General features: G+C 42.2%; 1 protein-coding gene across 1 annotated transcript in view; it reads left to right on the top strand.

Annotated features, from left to right (window-relative positions):
• LOC144324878 (uncharacterized) overlaps window positions 1-19,910 on the top strand; it is a 27,821-nt gene extending 7,911 nt beyond the window's left edge. Inside the window, exons 10-37 of the mRNA XM_077928113.1 lie at window positions 214-252; window positions 373-411; window positions 549-587; window positions 706-738; window positions 1,698-1,742; window positions 1,914-1,958; window positions 2,743-2,802; window positions 2,953-2,991; window positions 3,501-3,539; window positions 4,559-4,597; window positions 4,704-4,742; window positions 5,028-5,066; window positions 5,307-5,342; window positions 6,135-6,173; window positions 6,414-6,449; window positions 6,688-6,726; window positions 8,872-8,922; window positions 9,579-9,617; window positions 10,126-10,170; window positions 11,079-11,111; window positions 11,671-11,712; window positions 11,844-11,885; window positions 13,390-13,458; window positions 14,537-14,572; window positions 15,852-15,893; window positions 17,025-17,063; window positions 18,957-18,989; window positions 19,839-19,910. Coding sequence (XP_077784239.1) covers window positions 214-252; window positions 373-411; window positions 549-587; window positions 706-738; window positions 1,698-1,742; window positions 1,914-1,958; window positions 2,743-2,802; window positions 2,953-2,991; window positions 3,501-3,539; window positions 4,559-4,597; window positions 4,704-4,742; window positions 5,028-5,066; window positions 5,307-5,342; window positions 6,135-6,173; window positions 6,414-6,449; window positions 6,688-6,726; window positions 8,872-8,922; window positions 9,579-9,617; window positions 10,126-10,170; window positions 11,079-11,111; window positions 11,671-11,712; window positions 11,844-11,885; window positions 13,390-13,458; window positions 14,537-14,572; window positions 15,852-15,893; window positions 17,025-17,063; window positions 18,957-18,989; window positions 19,839-19,910 — 1,188 coding nt within the window. The remainder of the gene's footprint in view (window positions 1-213; window positions 253-372; window positions 412-548; window positions 588-705; window positions 739-1,697; window positions 1,743-1,913; window positions 1,959-2,742; window positions 2,803-2,952; window positions 2,992-3,500; window positions 3,540-4,558; window positions 4,598-4,703; window positions 4,743-5,027; window positions 5,067-5,306; window positions 5,343-6,134; window positions 6,174-6,413; window positions 6,450-6,687; window positions 6,727-8,871; window positions 8,923-9,578; window positions 9,618-10,125; window positions 10,171-11,078; window positions 11,112-11,670; window positions 11,713-11,843; window positions 11,886-13,389; window positions 13,459-14,536; window positions 14,573-15,851; window positions 15,894-17,024; window positions 17,064-18,956; window positions 18,990-19,838) is intronic.

Below are 19,910 nucleotides of genomic sequence, written 5' to 3'. Positions count from 1 at the left end.
TTTAATGGTTCTAATTTATCATAAATTTCTATATTATTCTTTATTGTTTGCCTCCTCGTTGCGTAACGATATAACATAACGTGACTATATACAGGATACAGTCCTCGTTTACTCCCTTTGCAAATGTTTCATATTTTTGTTGGTGTTAAAGGTGCCAATCTTTTTTTTTTATATTCTGACAATATACAGTATTTTAAATTATTTGCTTTTCAGGGTGGATCATCATCCCAGCAAACCTATGGAAGTTCCCAGGTAAAGTGACTCTTCATTTCCCTATGTTTTAACCCATTTTGCTCAAAAAATAAATACTGCATCATTTGCCATTTGCCTGTTCCCAAGAAAACACTGGTTTTTGTATTGTTTCCATTTTAGGGTGGATCGTCATCTCAACAATCTTACGGAAGTAGCCAGGTAGAACTGTTTTGAACCTTCCTATATTATTATGGACTAAGTATTAGTATTATTAATAATAATACTGCATCATTTGGTATTTGAAAAGCTCCCAGCTCGCGAGAAAATACTGTTTTTGTTCCTTCTTTCCCTTGTAGGGCGGATCATCATCCCAACAAACTTACGGGAGTAGCCAGGTAGATCTGCTTTTAACTTAATAATAATAGTAGTAATAATAAATATTGCACCATCTGGTATTTGAAAAGGTCCACTTTCACAAGTAAAGACTGTTTACCCTCCTTCTTTCCCTTGCAGGGCGGCTCATCCCAGCAAACTGGAAGCAAACAGGTAAATTGCATATTGTATATCCCCCATTGGCATTATGGTCTAGCACACATTTGGGTCACCTGTGGGCCTTTAAGTTGGACTACAAGTCTAAGCTGGACTACATTGCTGATTATAGGGTGTTCTGTCTGGGGCTGATGGGAGTTGGAGTCCAATGGGCACATTTTCCCCATCCCTAAACACGAAGAGCCTAGGACCCAGTTCTACATAGCTGCTGCTCCCTGTACAAAAGCCGATAACAATGCAAAAGTCCACATTTGTATGGTTTATGCTTGCACAGACCATGATGGGTCCATGTAACAGTTTCCAGCGCTCTACCTCCTGGAAGGAGAGTACACATTCTCACGGACATCACTACTGGTTGTTTCAATTAATATTTGGAGAGTACAGTGGTACCTCGGGTTACAGACGCTTCAGGTTACATACGCTTCAGGTTACATACTCCGCTAACCCAGAAATAGTACCTCAGGTTAAGAACTTTGCTTCAGGATGAGAACAGAAATCGTGCTCCCGCGGCACAGTGGCAGCAGGAGGCCCCATTAGCTAAAGTGGTGCTTCAGGTTAAGAACAGTTTCAGGTTAAGTACGGACCTCCGGAACGAATTAAGTACTTAAAACGAGGTACCACTATACCAACTTATTTCCAACTGGAAAATCATTTCGCTTCTCTTTTAGCAATACTGGGAAAGAACCTTTGGACCATGGGCTTTATTTGGCCCACCAGGTCTCTTCAAATGGCGCCTGAGGCCGTTTTTTAAGGAAAATTCCTCCCCCTGCCAATCACGTGATGTCATTTCGTGCTCCCACCCTCATTTTCTTCTACTTTGGGCCCTTGGTCCAGAGGTTCTGCAGTCCTAATTATATTCTTTCCTAGACTGAATGTACCTTGATTTATGGAATATATACATACATATCTTGAAAGGAAGTAACTGTTGTTTTTTCCTCCCTTCCAACTTTCCACAGGGTGGTTCATATTCCCAAGGAGGCAACTATAATCCTTGTGGACTGGTAAGTCCCTTTCTCATTGTTTGTTAACTTAGTTTAAGATATTTGGCTATAAAGTGCCAACTTCCCTGCTGGCTTTTGAAGTTGGATCTTTAACTGATAGCATATTATGCATTAAGCAACAGTTTAAATAAACCAGAGTGCCTTAAAAATGTATTATTTTTTCCCTTCCAGGATGGTTATACCGGTAAAATAACCAGCAGTAGCAACTGTCCACAGGTAACATTTCTATGTCTTCTATGATCTTACACTAACAGGTGAAACCACAAGCAAGGTGTCTGTGGATGAGAGTGTGCTATTGTTGTTGTTTAGTCATTTAGTCGTGTCCGACTCTTCATGACCCCATGGACTAGAGCACGCCAGGCTATAGCTACACCAAATGTCCACAGTTAAGCATTTTCAGTGAGAAAAGCAGGGAGTTTCTGCTCTCGAATGCCCCATTTCAAGAGTTACTCAGTCCCTTTTTCCTTAATATGGGACCTCTTCCTAACTATGTGACCCCAGGCAATCCCTGGCACCTTTTGAAGACTTTTCTAAGCAAACAAATTATGCATAGGCAAACACAATTGCCCTCGCTCCACATAATTCACTTCCACTGAAAGCTTATCCAGTACAGTCGTACCTTGGTTTTCAAACAGCTTAGTTCTTGAACGTTTTGGCTCCCGAACGCCGCAAACCCGGAAGTGAGTGTTCCGGTTTGTGAACTGTTTTTGGAAGCCGAACATCTGACGGGGCTTCCACGGCTTCCGATTGGCTGCAGGAGCTTCCTGCAGCCAATCAGAAGCCGCAGTTTGGTTTCCGAATGTTTTGGAAGTTGAATGGACATCCGGAACAGATTCTGTTCGACTTCCAAGGTACGACTGTACTGCCATCTGGCTCCATGCAGGAATTGTAGGAATGTGCGCTTTCAGAAGCACCTGTGTGTCATTTAGTGGGTCTAAGCAGGAATAGTTGCTAATGTAATATTTTGAATACTTCAAAGTAATGCATGTTTTCTCCACAGCGCGGACAAAGTGGATCATATAGCGGCGGCGGTGGCAGCAGCAGCAGCCAATATGGACAGGTAAAAGCTTTCGATGTGTAATAAAACTGATGGATTTCCTAAAAAGTTTTATTCCGTTTCTGCTTCTAAATATAGAAAGTAACTTAGTGCAGAGATTTTAAAGTGGCCACCAGATCTGTTTTGCAATTATTATTATTATTATTTGTATAGGTTGGCTCATATGGCAGCAGCAACAGCCAATACGGACAGGTAAAAATGCCTTTTTCATATATAGCATATATAATATGTGCAATATATGGGAGTTATAGTATACAAGCAAGGCTTTTAAGCTCTCCGCCCTGCTTTCCAGGCTCTGGGATTCTCTCGTGGGACTGTCCAAGTTTCCCTGAGATCTCGCAAGAGCATCCCAGAGCCTGATAAGTAAGGAAGAGAGATTAAAAGTTATTTCTGCGCCAGGAAAGCACAGTGCAAAAAGAGCTTTTAAGCTCCTCACCTTCCATGCATTTAATCTGTGGTTTCAGCCAGCCGGCCTTCAACAGCGCAAGGTTAAATTTAAACAAGTTAAATGTGTGTAAGACGAAATTGTACTGTATGCCAGATGTGAGGAGTCTTTTTCATCCTGAGGGCCGCAGTCACTTCTGGGCAGCCTACCGAGGGCCACATGCCAGCACGCAGAGATATAAAAAATAAAATAGAAAGTAGTTTGGTGCAGATATGTTAAAGTAATCCTTTGGTAGTAATAAATGTTTTCTATGCAGAGTGGATCATACGGTGGTGGCAGCAACCAATTTGGACAGGTAAAACCACTTTTAATATACAGTTTATAGTTTATTTAATATATGTGCTAGTAATAGTATACTCTAGGTGTAGGGGACATTTTTCAGCTTCAGGGCCACATTCTCATCTGGGGAGCATTCTGAGGGCCACATGAGATCCCAGAGATATGGGAAGTAAAAATAAAAATGAAATAGAAATGATGATGATGATGATGATGATGATGATGATGATGATAATTTAATAAATAAATAATTTTAGTATTTATACTCAGCCCATCCTGCTGGGTTTTCCCAGCCATTCTGGGCAGCTTCCAGTACATATAAAAACATAATAAAGCATCAAACATTAAAACCTTCCTGATACAGGGCTGCCTTCAGGTGTATTCTAAAAGTTGTGTAGTTTGTTATCTCCTTGACATCTGATGGGAGGGTGTTCCACAGGGAGGGTGCCGCTACCGAGAAGGCCCTCTTCCTGTAACCTCGCTTCTCTCAGTGAGGTAACCACCAGAAGGCCCTCGGAGAAAGACCTCAGTGTCCAGGCAGAATGATGGGGGTGGAGTTGCTCCTTTGGGCATACTGGGCCGAGGCCGTTTAGGGCTTTAAAGGTCAGCACCAACACTTTGAATTGCACTCGGAAATGTACTGGGACCCATGTAGATGTTTTAGGACTGGTGTTACAGTATATGGTCCTGGTGGTCACTCCCAGTCACCAGTCTAGCTGCCACATTCTAGATTAGTTGTAGTTTCTGAGTCACCTTCAAAGGTAGCCCCACGTAGAGTGTATTGCAGTGGTCCAAGCAGGAGATAACCAAATCATGCACCATGCACCCATCAAACAGTCTGAGGGCAAGTGGGGTCTCAGTCAGCATACCAGATGGAGCTGGTAGACAGCTGCCCTGGACACAGAATTGACCTGTTCCTCCATGGACTTCTGTGTTCCTAATGTGCTTGTGACTGCAGGGTTGCAGGTCCAGGTCCAGAAAGTAGCTTTGTGGAGATATATTAAATTAATCCTTCTGTAACAAATGTTTTCTCTGCAGAGTGGATCGTATGGTGGTGGCAGCAACCAATACGGACAGGTAAAATTTAAACCAATACGGACAGGTAAAATTTAAAATAATAGAGAAAATAGTTTGGTGTGGATATATTAAAGTAACCCTTCTGTAATAAATGTTTTCTCTGCAGAGTGGATCATACGGTGGTGGCAGCAACCAATACGGACAGGTAAAAACACTTTTAATAGACATTTTATAGAGGATATAATATATATGCTAGTAATAGACAGTCTGCTCTAGGTGTGGGGGAACATTTTCAGCCCGGGGTCCACATGGAGGTTGTGCTTTAGCTAATAAAGAGTTAACGCCATCTTTGAACTATGTGGTATCGACTGGCAGGCTCTTGTGAAACCAGCAGACAGAGATACAAGAAATAAAAATTAAAATAATAGAGAAAATAGTGTGGTGCGAATATATTAAAGTAATCCTTCTGTAATAAATGTTTTCTCTGCAGAGTGGATCATACGGTGGTGGCAGCAACCAATACGGACAGGTAAAAGCACTTTTAATAGACGGTTTATAGTGTATATAATATATATGCTAGTAATAGACAGTCTACTCTAGATGTGGGGGAACATTTTCAGCCCGGGGTCCACATTCTCATCTGGGAAGCCTTCTGAGGGCCACACGCCAACACACACAGAGAGAGGAAATAAAACTAAAAATAATATAGAAAGTATCTTTGTGCAGAAATATTAAAGTAATCCTTCTGTAATGAATGTTTTCTCTGCAGAGTGGCTCATATGGCAGTGGCAACAAATTTGGACAGGTAAAAAGGCTTTTAATAGCATATCCTAGTTGTGGGGAACCTTTTTCAGTCTTGAGGGCCACCTTCCTTTCTGGGCAGCCTTCCGAGGGCCCCATGCCAGATGTCATGGATTTGTTGAACACAGAGGAATGGTGGGAGGAACTAGCCGGGGAACCCCCAAGGGAAGAAGACTCAGAGCCCGGGGATTGGTGGTGTGATGACGAAGAGTGGTCAGAGGGAGAAGAGGGAGAAGACTGAGGGGAGGAGGTGTTGGAACATGAGGAGGTAACAGGATTTAGTGAGCAGGGAGAGGCTGTGGTAGAAGGAAGTTCGGAAGTAGGAGCGGAAGCAGGAGAGGAGGGAAGCCAAGAGGTAGAGATGAGTCCGGCTGGTGAAGAGGCATGGGTGTCTCCCTTTCCTGCTGTGACAAGCTCCTGTCCCCCTGAACCAGAAGAGGCATGAAAAGGGCAGAGGAGAGGTTTGCTCCATGTAGGCACAGTCTCAGATTGCTTGGGAAAAGCCTTGGAGGGGATGGTACTTAGATGGCTATGGAGAGGCAGGGACCTTCAGTCTTGGCAGACCACTGGGAATGAGCTGCTCTGCTCATTAGGCCTGACACTCAACCGAGTCTGTGGAGGTTGTGCTTTAGCTAATAAAGAGTTAACACCATCTTTGAACTATGTGGTATCGACTGGCAGGCTCTTGTGAAACCAGCAGACAGAGATACAAGAAATAAAAATTAAAATAATAGAGAAAATAGTGTGGTGCGAATATATTAAAGTAATCCTTCTGTAATAAATGTTTTCTCTGCAGAGTGGATCATACGGTGGTGGCAGCAACCAATACGGACAGGTAAAAGCACTTTTAATAGACGGTTTATAGTGTATATAATATATATGCTAGTAATAGACAGTCTACTCTAGATGTGGGGGAACTTTTTCAGCCCGGGGTCCACATTCTCATCTGGGAAGCCTTCTGAGGGCCACACGCCAACACACACACAGAGAGGAAATAAAACTAAAAATAATATAGAAAGTATCTTTGTGCAGAAATATTAAAGTAATCCTTCTAAAATAAACGTTTTCTCTGCAGAGTGGCTCATATGGCAGCAGCAACCAATTTGGACAGGTAAAAACACTTGTAATATACCGTTTATAGAGTATATAATATACGTGCTAGTAATAAACAGTATATACCAGTGGGGGGGGGGGCTTTTTCAGCCTGAGAACCGCATTTCCTTCTGAGCAGTCTTCTGAGGGCCACATGCCAGCACACACAAACATAGAAAATAAAATAAGAGTGAGATAGGAAGTAACTGTGCAGATATATTCAAGTAACCCTCTTGCAATAAATGTTTTCTGTACAGGGTGGGTCATATGGTGGCGGCAGCAGCCAATTTGGACAGGTAATTTATCTATACCTATCTATCATCTATCTATCTATCATCTATCTATCTATCTATCTATCTATCTATCTATCTATCTATCTATCTATCTATCTATCTAATCTATCATCTATCTCCATAAGATTTTTATTTTTTTTAACCTGCTTCTGAATATAGAAAGTACAGTCATACCTCGGGTTGAATGTGCTTCAGGTTGAATGCTTTCGGGTTGCGCTCTGCAGCAACCCGGAAGTAACGGAGCGTGTTACTTCTGGGTTTCGCCGCTTGCACATGCGCAGACGCTCAAAATGGCGTCACACGCATGCGCGGAAGCGGCAAAACGCGACTTACGAAGAATCTTACGTTCTATTCAGGATGCAAACGGGGCTCCGGAACGGATCCCGTTCGCATCCCGAGGTACCACTGTAGCTTAGATTGTGTACACAGCATAAATGTGGGGTGCTGTGTCACCCCATAGAAGACATCCATTCACTTTGAATGCTGGTTGGAGAACAGGACTCTGTGTCTGCCTGTGGTCTTTCATTGTGTGTGACTGTGTTTTATATCTGTCTACACACACACACACACACACACACACACACACACACACACAGGGTTATAGTTCGCATCAAACACTACTGTGGGGTTCTTAGGCTGTGTACCCACCATACATTTAAAGCACACACACCCCTCAATAATTCTGGGAGTTTCACAGACCTGCAGCTCCCAGCTCCCTTAACAAACTACATCTCCAAGGACTGTGGTGGTGAGGGTGAATGTGTGGTGTGTACAGACTCAGAGGCTGTAGGTTTTAAAGGTGGGGTAGACAGAGAAACAAAGGTGGACCAACCAGCTCATCTAGTGCCCTGGCAGGTTGTGCGAAAGCAGAATTGTGCCCATGCCCTCCTCCTCTGCCCTATTCTCATTTGCCTGCTTTAATTTACTGATTTCCAGTTACAATTCAGCAGATGACATAGCTCTGCAAGGGCAGAAATACAGTTGTGGGCTGGCATTGTTCCTTCCCTGGTTTGGGGTGGGAGGCATGTCAGGGAACGAGGAAAGGTTTAGGATTATCGGAATCCATGACTGTAAGATGCATTTAAGGACGGTGACCCAGACCAAGTTATTTAGAGTAAGGTTACCAGACGTCCCGGTTTCCCGGGGACAGTCCCTGGATTTACAAGTCAGTCCCCGACAAAATCAATCTATTTAGTAGGAAATATTTAGGAAATAGTAGGAAATATTTACAGGGATGTGGGTGGCGCTGTGGGTTAAACCACAGAGCCTAGGACTTGCCGATCAGAAGGTCGGCGGTTCGAATCCCCATGACGGGGTGAGCTCCCGTTGCTCGGTCCCTGCTTCTGCCAACCTAGCAGTTCGGAAGCACGTCAAAGTGCAAGTAGATAAATAGGTACCGCTCCGGCAGGAAGGTAAACGGCGTTTCCGTGCACTGCTCTGTTCCGCCAGAAGCAGCTTAGTCATGCTGGCCACATGACCCGGAAGCTGTACGCCGGCTCCCTCGGCCAATAAAGCGAGATGAGCACCGCAACCCCAGAGTCAGTCACGACTGGACCTAATGGTCAGGGGTCCCTTTACCTTTACCTATAACCCACCTTAAGCATGAGAAATGTCCACCAGAAATCTATGGGATGTAGCCAACTAAAGTAGGCCCGGTGAAATCAAAGGACCTACCAGTAAATGAATCCTAATCCATTCATGTCAGTGGTTCTAATCTGGGTGGTATCCAACCATGGTCATACTCAATCTCTTCAGTTGCCTTGAGGCTCAGTTCCTAGAACTCCTGAGCTTTTGTGCTCCGGACTGGAGCACATGAAACACAGACTGGGTGCTTTCTCCTGATCTGTTCTTGGCATGCTCCCTTTCTCCTCTGCCATTATGGCAGCTCTGACCTAACATCAATGAGGGTATGGCTATGAAGATAACCATGGTTCTGGGCAGGGGACCTGGGGTGAGATCTTCCTCTCCAAGTGTAGATCTCTCTCTCTTTCTCCGTCCTCAGAGAGGGAGATCCACTCTATCCTAGTGCCTCTTCCAGAGACCATATTATTGCAGGGCTGATGCAGATGTATTAAACGAAGCTGGTATCTCAGCAAAAAAATCTGTTTTTTAAAGAATAACAATAATAATAAACTGTATCCTCTGCAGGGTGGAACATATGGCAGTAGCAGCAGCAGCAGCAGTACCCAATATGGAAAGGTAAAAACACTTTAAAAATACACATGATATAGGGCTTGGTCACTCAATCAATCTAATCTTTTGTCAACCATCCGTTACAGAGAGACCAAAATATGAAATAATAACAAAGTTCCGCCTCTGTAGAACCAGTTAATAAATATCAAAACTGACAGGTTAGGAAATAACAAACATAACAGGTCTAAGAGATATTGCAACCTTCAGATATATTTCCCCCCGGTCGGTAATAAATTTATTGAACACCTCAATAAAGATACTCAAAAGGGTCTCTAAAGATCAAATGATTTCTTTCTTTCTTTAACGCTTTGTATATATATATATATATATATCCCTTGACACTTGAGATGTCTATTTTCAGAGCCCACCTTATTTAAGTTGTTTTACACACTGTTTTCAATACTGTGTTTTCATATTGATGTTTTTTTAATTGTTGTAAACATCCCTGGGGCCTTAGGGTGAAGGGTGGATAATTAATAATACCAATAACACTTGCTAATGCACAAAGTATACACAGAGATCCAGAAAATAAAATGCAGATAAGTATCTCTGCTTATTTCTGCTCCCGAATAAAGGAAGTAGCTTTGTGCAGATAGGTTAAGCTAATCCTTTGTTAAATAAGATGTATTTTTTGTTAAATAAGATGTCTTTTTTCTGTACAGGGTGGATCATTTGGTGGTGGCAGCAGTCAGTCTGGACAGGTAAGACATTGTTTTAATATTATAGCATATGTGCAGATTATTCCATGGAGAGATGGGGATATCAAGCCTATACTTAGGCTGGATGTTGGAACTAAAGATACACTTCTGCTTTGCCAAGGAAAAAGGCATGCTCAGCCCTGAAGGGCAGAAAAAATATACACAGAAGATATATACAGAAGATATATATACAGAAGATGCAAAGAAGTCATAAAAAACCAACAGATGCCCACAGTCTTCTAGTAAATACTGCCGGTGCCCCATCAGTTCAGGAACTGGGCTGGTGATGACCATCTAAATGTACCCAAACATGGAGGGACGCACATCACACACACAACATGCAAGACATGGGACAGTGCCCCCCCCCTCCATCTCCCCCAGTGACAGAGCCGGCAACAAACCTCTGGTGTTCCTTGGTGTGCAGCCTTTAGTTCCAGGCTCCTTAATCCATGATATTTATGCAGTTTTTCTCATGATAAATAATTGGGTTCCTTATTTTACTTTTTGGCAGGGATCGCAGACTGGTGGACGTTACGGCAATATCATTTGCGATCAGGTAAGAGTAGCCCTTCTGTGTTGCACCTTACACTTGGCATGTGATGTGCTGATTATCCCCAGGAGATAACATTTCACTTGTTTCTGAAATGAAATCCTAAAGGGGTACTCTCACAGTTTCCCCCCCCCCTCAAAGTTTTTTTTAAAAGCGTAGTCATCTTGCTCAGTTACCTTTTCTACTTTCCTGAACTCAACTCATTTAAAAAATAAATAAATCATAAGCATGACTATTATTTTGTCTGAAATCTTCTACTTCACATTCTTCAAACAGTCTTTTCGATATTATAAGGTGATACAACTGAAACTAGAATTTTTAAAAGCTGGCAGGACATTACATTTGTCTTGCAGTGCGTTACATTTGCACAAAATGATTATACAGGATGAAATTAGTGCTTTTTTCCTGATTAATTTGCCGGGCTAAAGGCAAGGCAGGAGAAAATAAGACATTTGGCTGGGGAAAGCCATTTTCACAACTCTTTATGTTTCTAATATCTGTACTTCAACTTTTAAAACCTACATGGAATCTGATATAAAAATGGCTGTCTTCTTCTTTCTCTCACATTTTAACGAACAGCACCCCCTAGTGGCACATTTCAGATTGACAAACATTGCTAGGTCTGTTGATGATATACACTTTTATCACTTTTATACCTATATATGTTGGTGGTTTCCACCACAGAATCCTGTTTCATCAAAGTACTGACAGTTAACCACTAAAGCCCATTAAACCCTTAAAGAACTACAGTTCCTTAAAGTTCCCTGGAGGAGGGGATGCTAAACCATTTCAGTTAGTACTATTGATGCATTCCTAGCTTTGGGCGAGGGACACCTTATATTTAGATATCACAAATTAGTCTCTTGGTTCTGTTTTTCAAAATATATAACAATTTACTATTTCCCCCTCTGCAGGGCGATGCCTCTACTTACGGAGGAAAAGCTGTGGTAAATATTTTTCATTTGTAATATTTTAAAATATTAGTTTAAGCATTGCCTAAGTTAAATTAGGGGGCCACACATTATCCTTTGAATCGGAAGAATATGACTCTCAGATTTGAACCCTATAATCATCGCTCATGCTCAGGAACCTAAGACTTGACTAACAAATATTCTAGTGTTGGCAACTGTTACAGGGTGTTTCAAAATGCAGCCGGTGAAGGAAGTGATAATTCAAATCTTGATATGGCTGCACTACTAAATGGAATGGAATTTTCTATAGCCTTCCAGGTATGAGAGAAAGCTGGCTGGCTTTACTTATTATATCACAAGGCCGCTGCACAATTGCTCACTATTGCACAGTTGTGGCGCTAGCGATTTCCATTGATCTATTGCATTTGGACCATTGCACATTTCATATTGCCTCGGGGGCAATATGTCAGGGACCTGAGGGCTGAGTTCAGCTTCCACTTTCATGGGTCACAAATTGAGCGGGCATCGTTTTAATTAAAATAAATAAATAAAAGTTTCCTGTTTTCATTTCGTTCCATGCCACTTATCTCGACAGAGCTCAGCAAACTGTAGAGGCAAAAGGGACGTAGCAGCTCAAGTAAGTACTCTTTGGTTTCCACATGTTGGGTTTGCTCCAAATATGCTTCTAAAGAGCATATTTGTGTAAAGAAAGCCACAGAGGGATTCATTCAGAATCTGCTAACTTGGGTTTATGTTTTCCCCTTACAGGAGGCATTCAAAGCTTTCGTCAGAAAGATTCAGGAAAAAAGAGTAAGCACTACCCATTACCATAATCTCAGTTTTAACTCAGCTTTAAGACTCAGCAGGATTGGATTTTATTGGCAGCACTGGCTCATATGCTCTTAAACTTGTATAAATATATGTAGCTGTATCAACAGGATGCAGGATTCTTTGCCAGCTTTGAGGTCAAGAGAATAAATGCTTTCAAAAACTGTTTCAGGAAGTAGATAACTACACACGGGTTCATGTACATTAGCAGAGAGTTTTAGTCGTACGTTCTTGACCCTTCATGTTGGTTCATGGTGTGATTGTGGTATTTGTAAACTGCCTCGTTCTAGCTACCCATGGTATTCTCTGTGGTGTTGTGTACCTAGGCACTTTTCCTACTGTGACATTATAATAATTTTTATTTGACTTATATATTTGTCATCTCTTTATAGTCCAAGCCTTCATCCAAGAAGTTCTAGTTTTCCTGAAAGAGATATCGTAATGGCATCAGACCAAGGCAGTTTTAACTGGTCCTTGCTAGTTTTACCAAATGATAATAAAGCAGAACTTTCAGACAAATAGAAAAGAAAAAAACAGTTATTCCATAATTTTATATTACATCTCTCTCTCTCGTCTTTGATGTTGTATGCTTCATTTTTAATATGCAAATGTGCACATTTGTATGATATGCTCTTCCTGAGAACATGTGCTCTGTAAGCAGAAAGACCTCACTAATAGATGGCGCCAACTTTATTATGGAGCCTAAACTCTCATGGGTGAATTGGCCAGTTTGTGTGGCAAAATATATCAGTCTTTTGAGCTAGGTTAAGTTGAGAACGTGGGTGGCGCGCTGTGGGTAAAACCTCAGCACCTAGGACTTGCCGATCGTCAGGTCAGCGGTTCGAATCCCCGTGGCGGGGTGCGCTCCCGCTGCTCGGTCCCAGCGCCTGCCAACCTAGCAGTTCGAAAGCACCCCCGGGTGCAAGTAGATAAATAGGGACCGCTTACTAGCGGGAAGGTAAACGGCGTTTCCGTGTGCTGCGCTGGCTCGCCAGATGCAGCTTGTCACGCTGGCCACGTGACCCGGAAGTGTCTGCGGACAGCGCTGGCTCCCGGCCTATAGAGTGAGATGAGCGCACAACCCTAGAGTCTGTCAAGACTGGCCCGTACGGGCAGGGGTACCTTTACCTTTACCTTTAAGTTGAGAAAGAAAAATGCGGTGAGCTTCTTAACTGCAGAGATTTGAATCCAGCTCTTTCGCATCTTGTGGAGGGAAGTCAACCTTCCCACTGCTGTTGATCCTCCCTTATAATGCACTGCAGGCAAGAGTGTTGAGTGTGTTTCAAGGTGTATGCTAGGTTTATACAGAGTAATGCAGAGGCCCTGCAGGCCTACCTAAAACAATATTTTGTAAAAGGCAGGTGTTCCTCAGTGGACAAGGTGATGTGGAAAGGTTCCCTGGACATGGGAATGTTGAAGAACACTGCTCTCAGCTATAAGCATAAATGTTATCTAAAACTAATCTTTTCTTTCCTTACTTCCCAAGGCACTTCCTGTAATCAGAAAGGCACGGAGTGTGCAAAGCGCTCTCACCAGAAAGACTCGGAGTGAAAAAGTAAGCGCTACTTGTATATATCCTAGAATTGTAGAGTTGGAAGGGATCACAAGGGTCCTCTAGTCCAACCCCCTGCAATGGAGGAATCTTTTGCCCAACGTGGGACTCTAACCCACAACCCTGAGAATGGAAGGGAAAGCTGTGGCATGTTTCCATCCAGGTGGTGTGTGTTGGCTTCCTTCCATTCTCCTTTGCACTATCTTTCAAATCCTTTTTGTTTGTTGTTTTAACGTTCACCTCAGGGAGATTGTAGTGATTGCTGTAAAAAGTCCTATCCTGTTCAGTCTTCTCTGCCAATCCAAATATTTTTTTTAAAAAAAATAGTTGGAAGATGTGCCCCAGTACTGATTTCTTTCTATGCTCCTCCCACCCAGCCTGAATTATAGTCATACCTCAGGTTGAAGTAGCTTCGGGATGAATATTTTCGGGTTGCGCTCCGCGGCGACCTGGAAGTAACGGAGTGCATTACTTCCGGGTTTCGCCGCATGCGCAGACGCTCAAAATGACGTTACGCGCATGCGCAGAAGCGGCGAAATGCGACACGCAGTTGCGTCTTACGTTTACTTCAGGATGCGACGAGGCTCCAGAACAGATCCCGTTTGTATCCAGAGGTACCACTGTACAGTCATAACGGAGCGCGTTACTTCCGGGTTTCGCCGCTTGCGCGGACGCTCAAAATGACGTCACGCGCATGCACAGAAGCAGCGAAAAGCGACGCGCATGTGTGCAGACGTGCCGTCGCTAGATACGTTTACCTCTAGATGCGAACAGGGTTCCGGAACGGATCCCGTTCGTATCTAGAGGTACCACTGTACTGGAATAAAATGTTATGTTGAGAGCAGAACTCCTAATGGGCTTTGTCCTCCAACTCTCGTTCAGAGATGGGGAAGATCCAAGAAGAGCTTTTTCAAAATTTGATCCCTTGTTCTATCTCTGCAGTTCTTTCTGAGCTTCAGGTGGCCCACATCATATTTTGCAAAGTGGCTGGCCAAACTCTTAGTATGGTACACAGTAGTTTGCTTGAAGTTCAAATAAAAGCAAGACATTAAAACTTTCCCTTGTCTCTCTCTCTCTGCAGGCTCGCGCTCTGATCAGAGCAGCTCGGAGTGAAAAAGTAAGAACTGCCTGACACCATTTTCTTCATTTTGACTCTTCAGCACCTGTTGTATTTGCTAGTGCCAAAATTAACTGTTTGTACTGTAGAGGTGTTAAAATAAAGTGCAGGAAATAGCTTTAACTTAGAAGCTAACACAACGCTTGCGCCTAGCAAGAGGCAGGAAGAAGCAAGACTCTCTCGCTGCAGACTGCTGGAGCGTTATAACACTTACAAATCAAGAAGGAACATGTGGCTGGTCTAACTAATGCATATCTCTGAACTTACCTTTTTACCTGATGTAACCATTCTCTGATAACACTCAGCTTTCTCCTGTGTTTTCATGCTGCCACCCGCAAAAGACATATTTCGGTTTATGTCTCCATTTTTGTGTTATATGTGTGTTACTGTACTCAGTGGAATGATCTCAATAAACAAATTACAAATGAAATAAAAGAAGAAGTGTTCTTTGGGCTGCATTAGGAGAGCTAAACGCAGCCCTACGGTGTAGTTAATGGCAGAAATGATTTGGGCCTTATTTCAGACAGGTCTTCGTCAAACAAAGCCTTATTGACTCAGCACTGCCTACTTAAAACCTACATGCATATAATTGTCCACTGAGCTGCTGTTTGCAGCAGAGTGGAAGGGAGCTTTCCCCCCAAACCAGACAGCTCTTAATGGCAAAGAAAAAGCACATGTGTCTAAATAAGCACATCAAATAAACCAGAAGATGTTTCCTGAAAACTTCTAGGATTATTTATACCTACTTTATACAATGTGTCTCTATATATCGGGGTAGGGAACCCCTTTCTATCAATGGTCCCGATTCAATTATGGCCAACCCTTCATGGTCCACCTTTCACAGATGGGTGGAATCAGCTATCTGTCAATCACCCAGCATCATATATCATCAGGTGCAAAGCAGCGCTGAACGCAAGCCATGTTTGCAAAGGAACAATCTGGAGCCTGCTCTTGCCATTGAACAATTTGGACCCAAGGCTCCTAATTGTTCCTTTGCAAACATGGCTTGTGTTCAGCACCGTCAAAATTTGGCATCAAATGCAAGATGCATTGTCAATTCTCGAATGAATACAATGTCTACTGAAAGGAGCACAACTTGCCTTTTCATTTCTATTGTAACTTTGGTGCTGCTTTTCCACTGATTGGGCTCTCAAACTTCTATAGCTTTGAAAATCCAGTGAGCAGGCAGATTTTCCTCCTTCGCCTCGTTTCGTTTATTTAAGCTGTTGCTCAGGCAAGCAAATAACTCTGCTTTCTGAAATTTCTGCCTTTGTTACAGAATGAAACCTCTAATCCACCAAGTATCAATACCTATGGCCAGGTAAGGACATCCACTCCCATCAAGTCTTCATTGAAACATACTAGCTAGGACTTGAAATTAGGCCATTGTACATCACTTGTGCCTGCCCAGTCTGTGTTGTGTGGCGCTACGTGTGAAGAGCTCATTAAGAGACAAATGAAGATACAATTGGGCACATGTGTGTTGCAGCTAGGAAATCGGCCATGCACACTTCCTCCCCTGAGGAAATTTCTTCACCTCACCTTAAACACGGTTGGCAAGCAAGTTGGGAACTATACTAACTGCTGCTCAGGCAAGCTAGAACCTGCTTCAGAGGGATTAATAACCAGGGTTTGGAGCAGAGTAAATCATGCCCGCCTATTTGTTATAGAGGAGAACCGGTTACCAAAATCGCCATCCTCTCAGACTGCAATATTAGGAGTTTTCAAGCACTTGCGAACAACTGGTGCATTTTTTAATGACTGTTTTTTCAGTGGGCAGCAGAACCACCCACCCACCCACCACGTTGTAACATGCTTTTGAAATTCCTCTTTATTTCAAAAGTGGTTTGCCTTGCAACATGGTAGGCTCCTGTCCAAGAAACAGAACTCCCCTCGGAGAGTAAAAATGGTTTGCAGATCTAGGGGATGAAAGGAAGAAGCATGAACCAGGCAGCTAAAGATCCAAAAGCCAATGCTCAGCAGTTCACCTGAGACTGACTTTCTCCTCTTTCTCATCCTTTGGACAGTGAATTCTTATGACAACAAATATATCGTACCCCTGAGCAATTTTGTGTCCCAGAGGAAGTAGAGGCAGCCCCAATGTCGTTTCATTGTAGTATTTTATGTAAGATGCTTTGAGGGTACTTCTCGATCAAAAGGTGGGATAGAAATTAAGTAAATAAATAACCTCTACAGTCTCTGGGTCCTGACTGCAGTGGTCCTTTCAATTCATTTCCCCAGATATTACTAATTTGGCTTTCACTTTAGTACATACCCTACACAATCCTGTCAGATTTTCTTGACGTTTCTGTATTTCAGTCACGTCAGACTGTTTGGTTCTTATTGTATATCCTAATGGCCATAGACTAATTCTTTGTAAAGTTTTAAAATCTTTTGATAATTACATTACAGAAGTAGATGGTGTTTATTTATTATTTTGCATCTTTCACAGGGCGAAAGCTTTTATAATACCGAAAACCATAATGTACAGGTAAGAATTTCCCCCTTGTAGATCAGTTTGATCTGATGGTCCTTCAAACAACTCTGAGCCAAGAGTAATTACCACTCACTTTCTATAGTTTTCTGGTGTTCATACAAAGACAGTGAGAGCAAGCAACTCTCCAGGGAGTATACACTCTCCTATTGAAAGTGGGGAAAAATCAAGGGTCTTTATGCTTTTAATCAGGACGTGGCATAAATTTAGGAATTTTAATGAAATCATTAATCTTATGCAAAAGAAAACGAAAAGAAACTCAACAAAAAATGTAAAATGATCTTCCAAAACACAATTTAGGCTTAAAAATAAAATAAAATCTGAACCCACAGGAAAAGATTTATGTAAGAAATATGAAGCACCAGAGTTTATTTGGAAATATACTCAGTGCATGTAGTCCAAATGAATATATTCTTCTCCAGGATTCCATTATGAAAAAAATGCAAATCTGGTTCTGAAAGGGAAAGCTAGTTACAGCAAATAAGCTGAAAAATGCAGCAATCTTAGAACATTTTAAAAGTGGTGGGCTGGCATAGTTTATTACTTAGTATAGGTAATTTATTGATAAAATAAATGTCTTCAGTTCATTGCTTTGCATTTGAGTTGCAAATCTGGGCTCACCCTGTGGCTGTAGGATGCAATATGGGCTATCTTTCTTCCCTGTTCTTTCTGTCGTCACCCAATAACTGACATTGCTTCATATTGTTTAAACAGGCACAATGCTAGAAAGTTAAAAACAGAAATTTCTGGAATGTAACATGAGCTCTTAAGTTGTAGAAAGGTGCCTCCAGGTGCACTTTTGGGTGTATATTGTTGGTCATATAGGATAGCACTTATGACATAATGAAAATCAGGAGGACACTGGTGGGGAAATCACATCTCTTTCAACAGCTGCTAGCAGGAAGATTGATTATGGCATAGGCTGCTTCCTGACATTCTAGCTTCTAGGGGGAAGAACTTTCACTGGTCAGCATCAAATCCTAGGGTCTTCCACCTACACTGTACAGCAGCATGATAATCTTGTAAAGACAAATTATGGTGCTGTTGCTCAGATAGATAGATAGATAGATAGATAGATAGATAGATAGATAGATAGTCACATACTGTATCGCTATTGACAAAATAAAATCAAAGTGGTTTACAACAATTGTACATAAAACCATTCAATCAAAAACATGTAAAATAAATATAAAAACGGAAATCAACCATACATTGTGGAAAGATTTGTTCTTAATTTTCTACATAAGCCTGACAGGATAGAAACATTTCCAGCAGGCATTTGAAAGTTGAAACCGAAGGCGCCTGCTAAATCTCTGCTAGTACAGCATTCCGTAATACCGGGCCAATGACATTAAAGGCTCGGTTCCTTGTTTCTGTCAAATGAGCTTCGCCAACTCAGGCCACAACTGACAACGTTCCTTCAGTTGATCTCAGCGACTGTGCTGGGGCTGAGGTGCTCCTAAATTGTTCAGGGCTTTGTGAAATAATACAAGGACCTTGAACCTGGCTCAGGAGTAGAAGAGCAACCATTGCAGATGCATTAACAATTGTGGCAAATGTTGTCGGCCAGATGTCCTGTCAGTAATCTGGCCATTGCATTCTACACCAGCTGGAACGTCTGAACCAGGCCCAGGGGCAGCCCCACACAGAGCGCATAGCAGTAATCCAGCCTCGAGGTTACTAACACATGGACCACAGTGTGTGCATCGACCTATAAACATCTGCTTTAAATACTTCAAAATTCAAATTATGTTTAATAATGCTAGAGCTTAGTGCGATGAAATAATTAAACACATGCAGTAAGCAGCACTTCGAACAGTTAAGTGCAGATAGAAGAATGAATTCTATATTGAGATGCTATTTGTTTTTAATTTACTTTGTCCTTTATAGGATGGATCATTTGTGGCTTATGCCAATAGGCAGGTAAGCAAATTTGATGGGACCTTGTTCAACTGTTTCTTGTATCCAAACGTTAATGGGAGAGTGAGGAGACTTCAGTTTCTATTCCTTCTTTCAATTGCTCCCCTGCCCCAATTCCCAGTCAATTTCCTCTCTGGTCATTTTTCATCCTTACAGCTTTCAGTTTCTCCAATCCTCAATTTCCTTGCCTCGCTACCTTTTATTGACAACCAGCCTCTTTCTGACACTTGAGCAACTGTAGTTCCTTTTCTTCTGCATTTCAAAGAAAATCTTAAGATTATCCCGAGTGACTTGCCTACGTATATGTTTCAGGCTTTTTCTCAGTTCACATCCTGCCCTTCATCAGTTTCACGGGTTATAGGGCGAGTTGCATCTCAATGCACATAAATTCATACAATAAAATTTTAAATAACTGGCTGGGCAGGGGTGGAACACGACAGGGTGTGGGGCCATTGCCACCACATTCACATCCCTATTGCTCAAACCCACTGGGGCAGCAAGCAGACAAATTGCTGCACCAGCCTAGAGGTTGCACAGCGATTGGGCCTGACGCCATCAAGCAACAGCATGCTGAATATTCCATCAGAAAACAGAAATCAATTTGACCTCAGAAATTCAGTAGGTGGATTTCCCCCCAGATGCTGATGCAACATTGGAGCTTGACTCCCATCCCATGGAGGAATAGATTACAACTTAAATCCTTTTCGAATTTGCACATGTTACTTAAAATGTGCAGAAGTATCCATAGAATCTTGCTGCTCCCATTTTATCAGTATAAACTTATGGGAAAGCGAATTGCATTTCATCTGACTTCTTACAATAAAAATGGAGCTAACTTTTGTATTTTTACAGGGAGAATGTTTTTGCCCTGGAGCACAGGTAACTATTTTTCTTTACTGTTCCCAAACTGGTTGTCTCATGTGA

The sequence above is a fragment of the Podarcis muralis genome, chromosome 5, assembly GCF_964188315.1.
Source record: "Podarcis muralis chromosome 5, rPodMur119.hap1.1, whole genome shotgun sequence".
Taxonomy (NCBI): domain Eukaryota; kingdom Metazoa; phylum Chordata; class Lepidosauria; order Squamata; family Lacertidae; genus Podarcis; species Podarcis muralis.
Note: the sequence above shows the minus strand (reverse complement) of the source record. Positions and strands in the feature narration are given on the sequence as shown.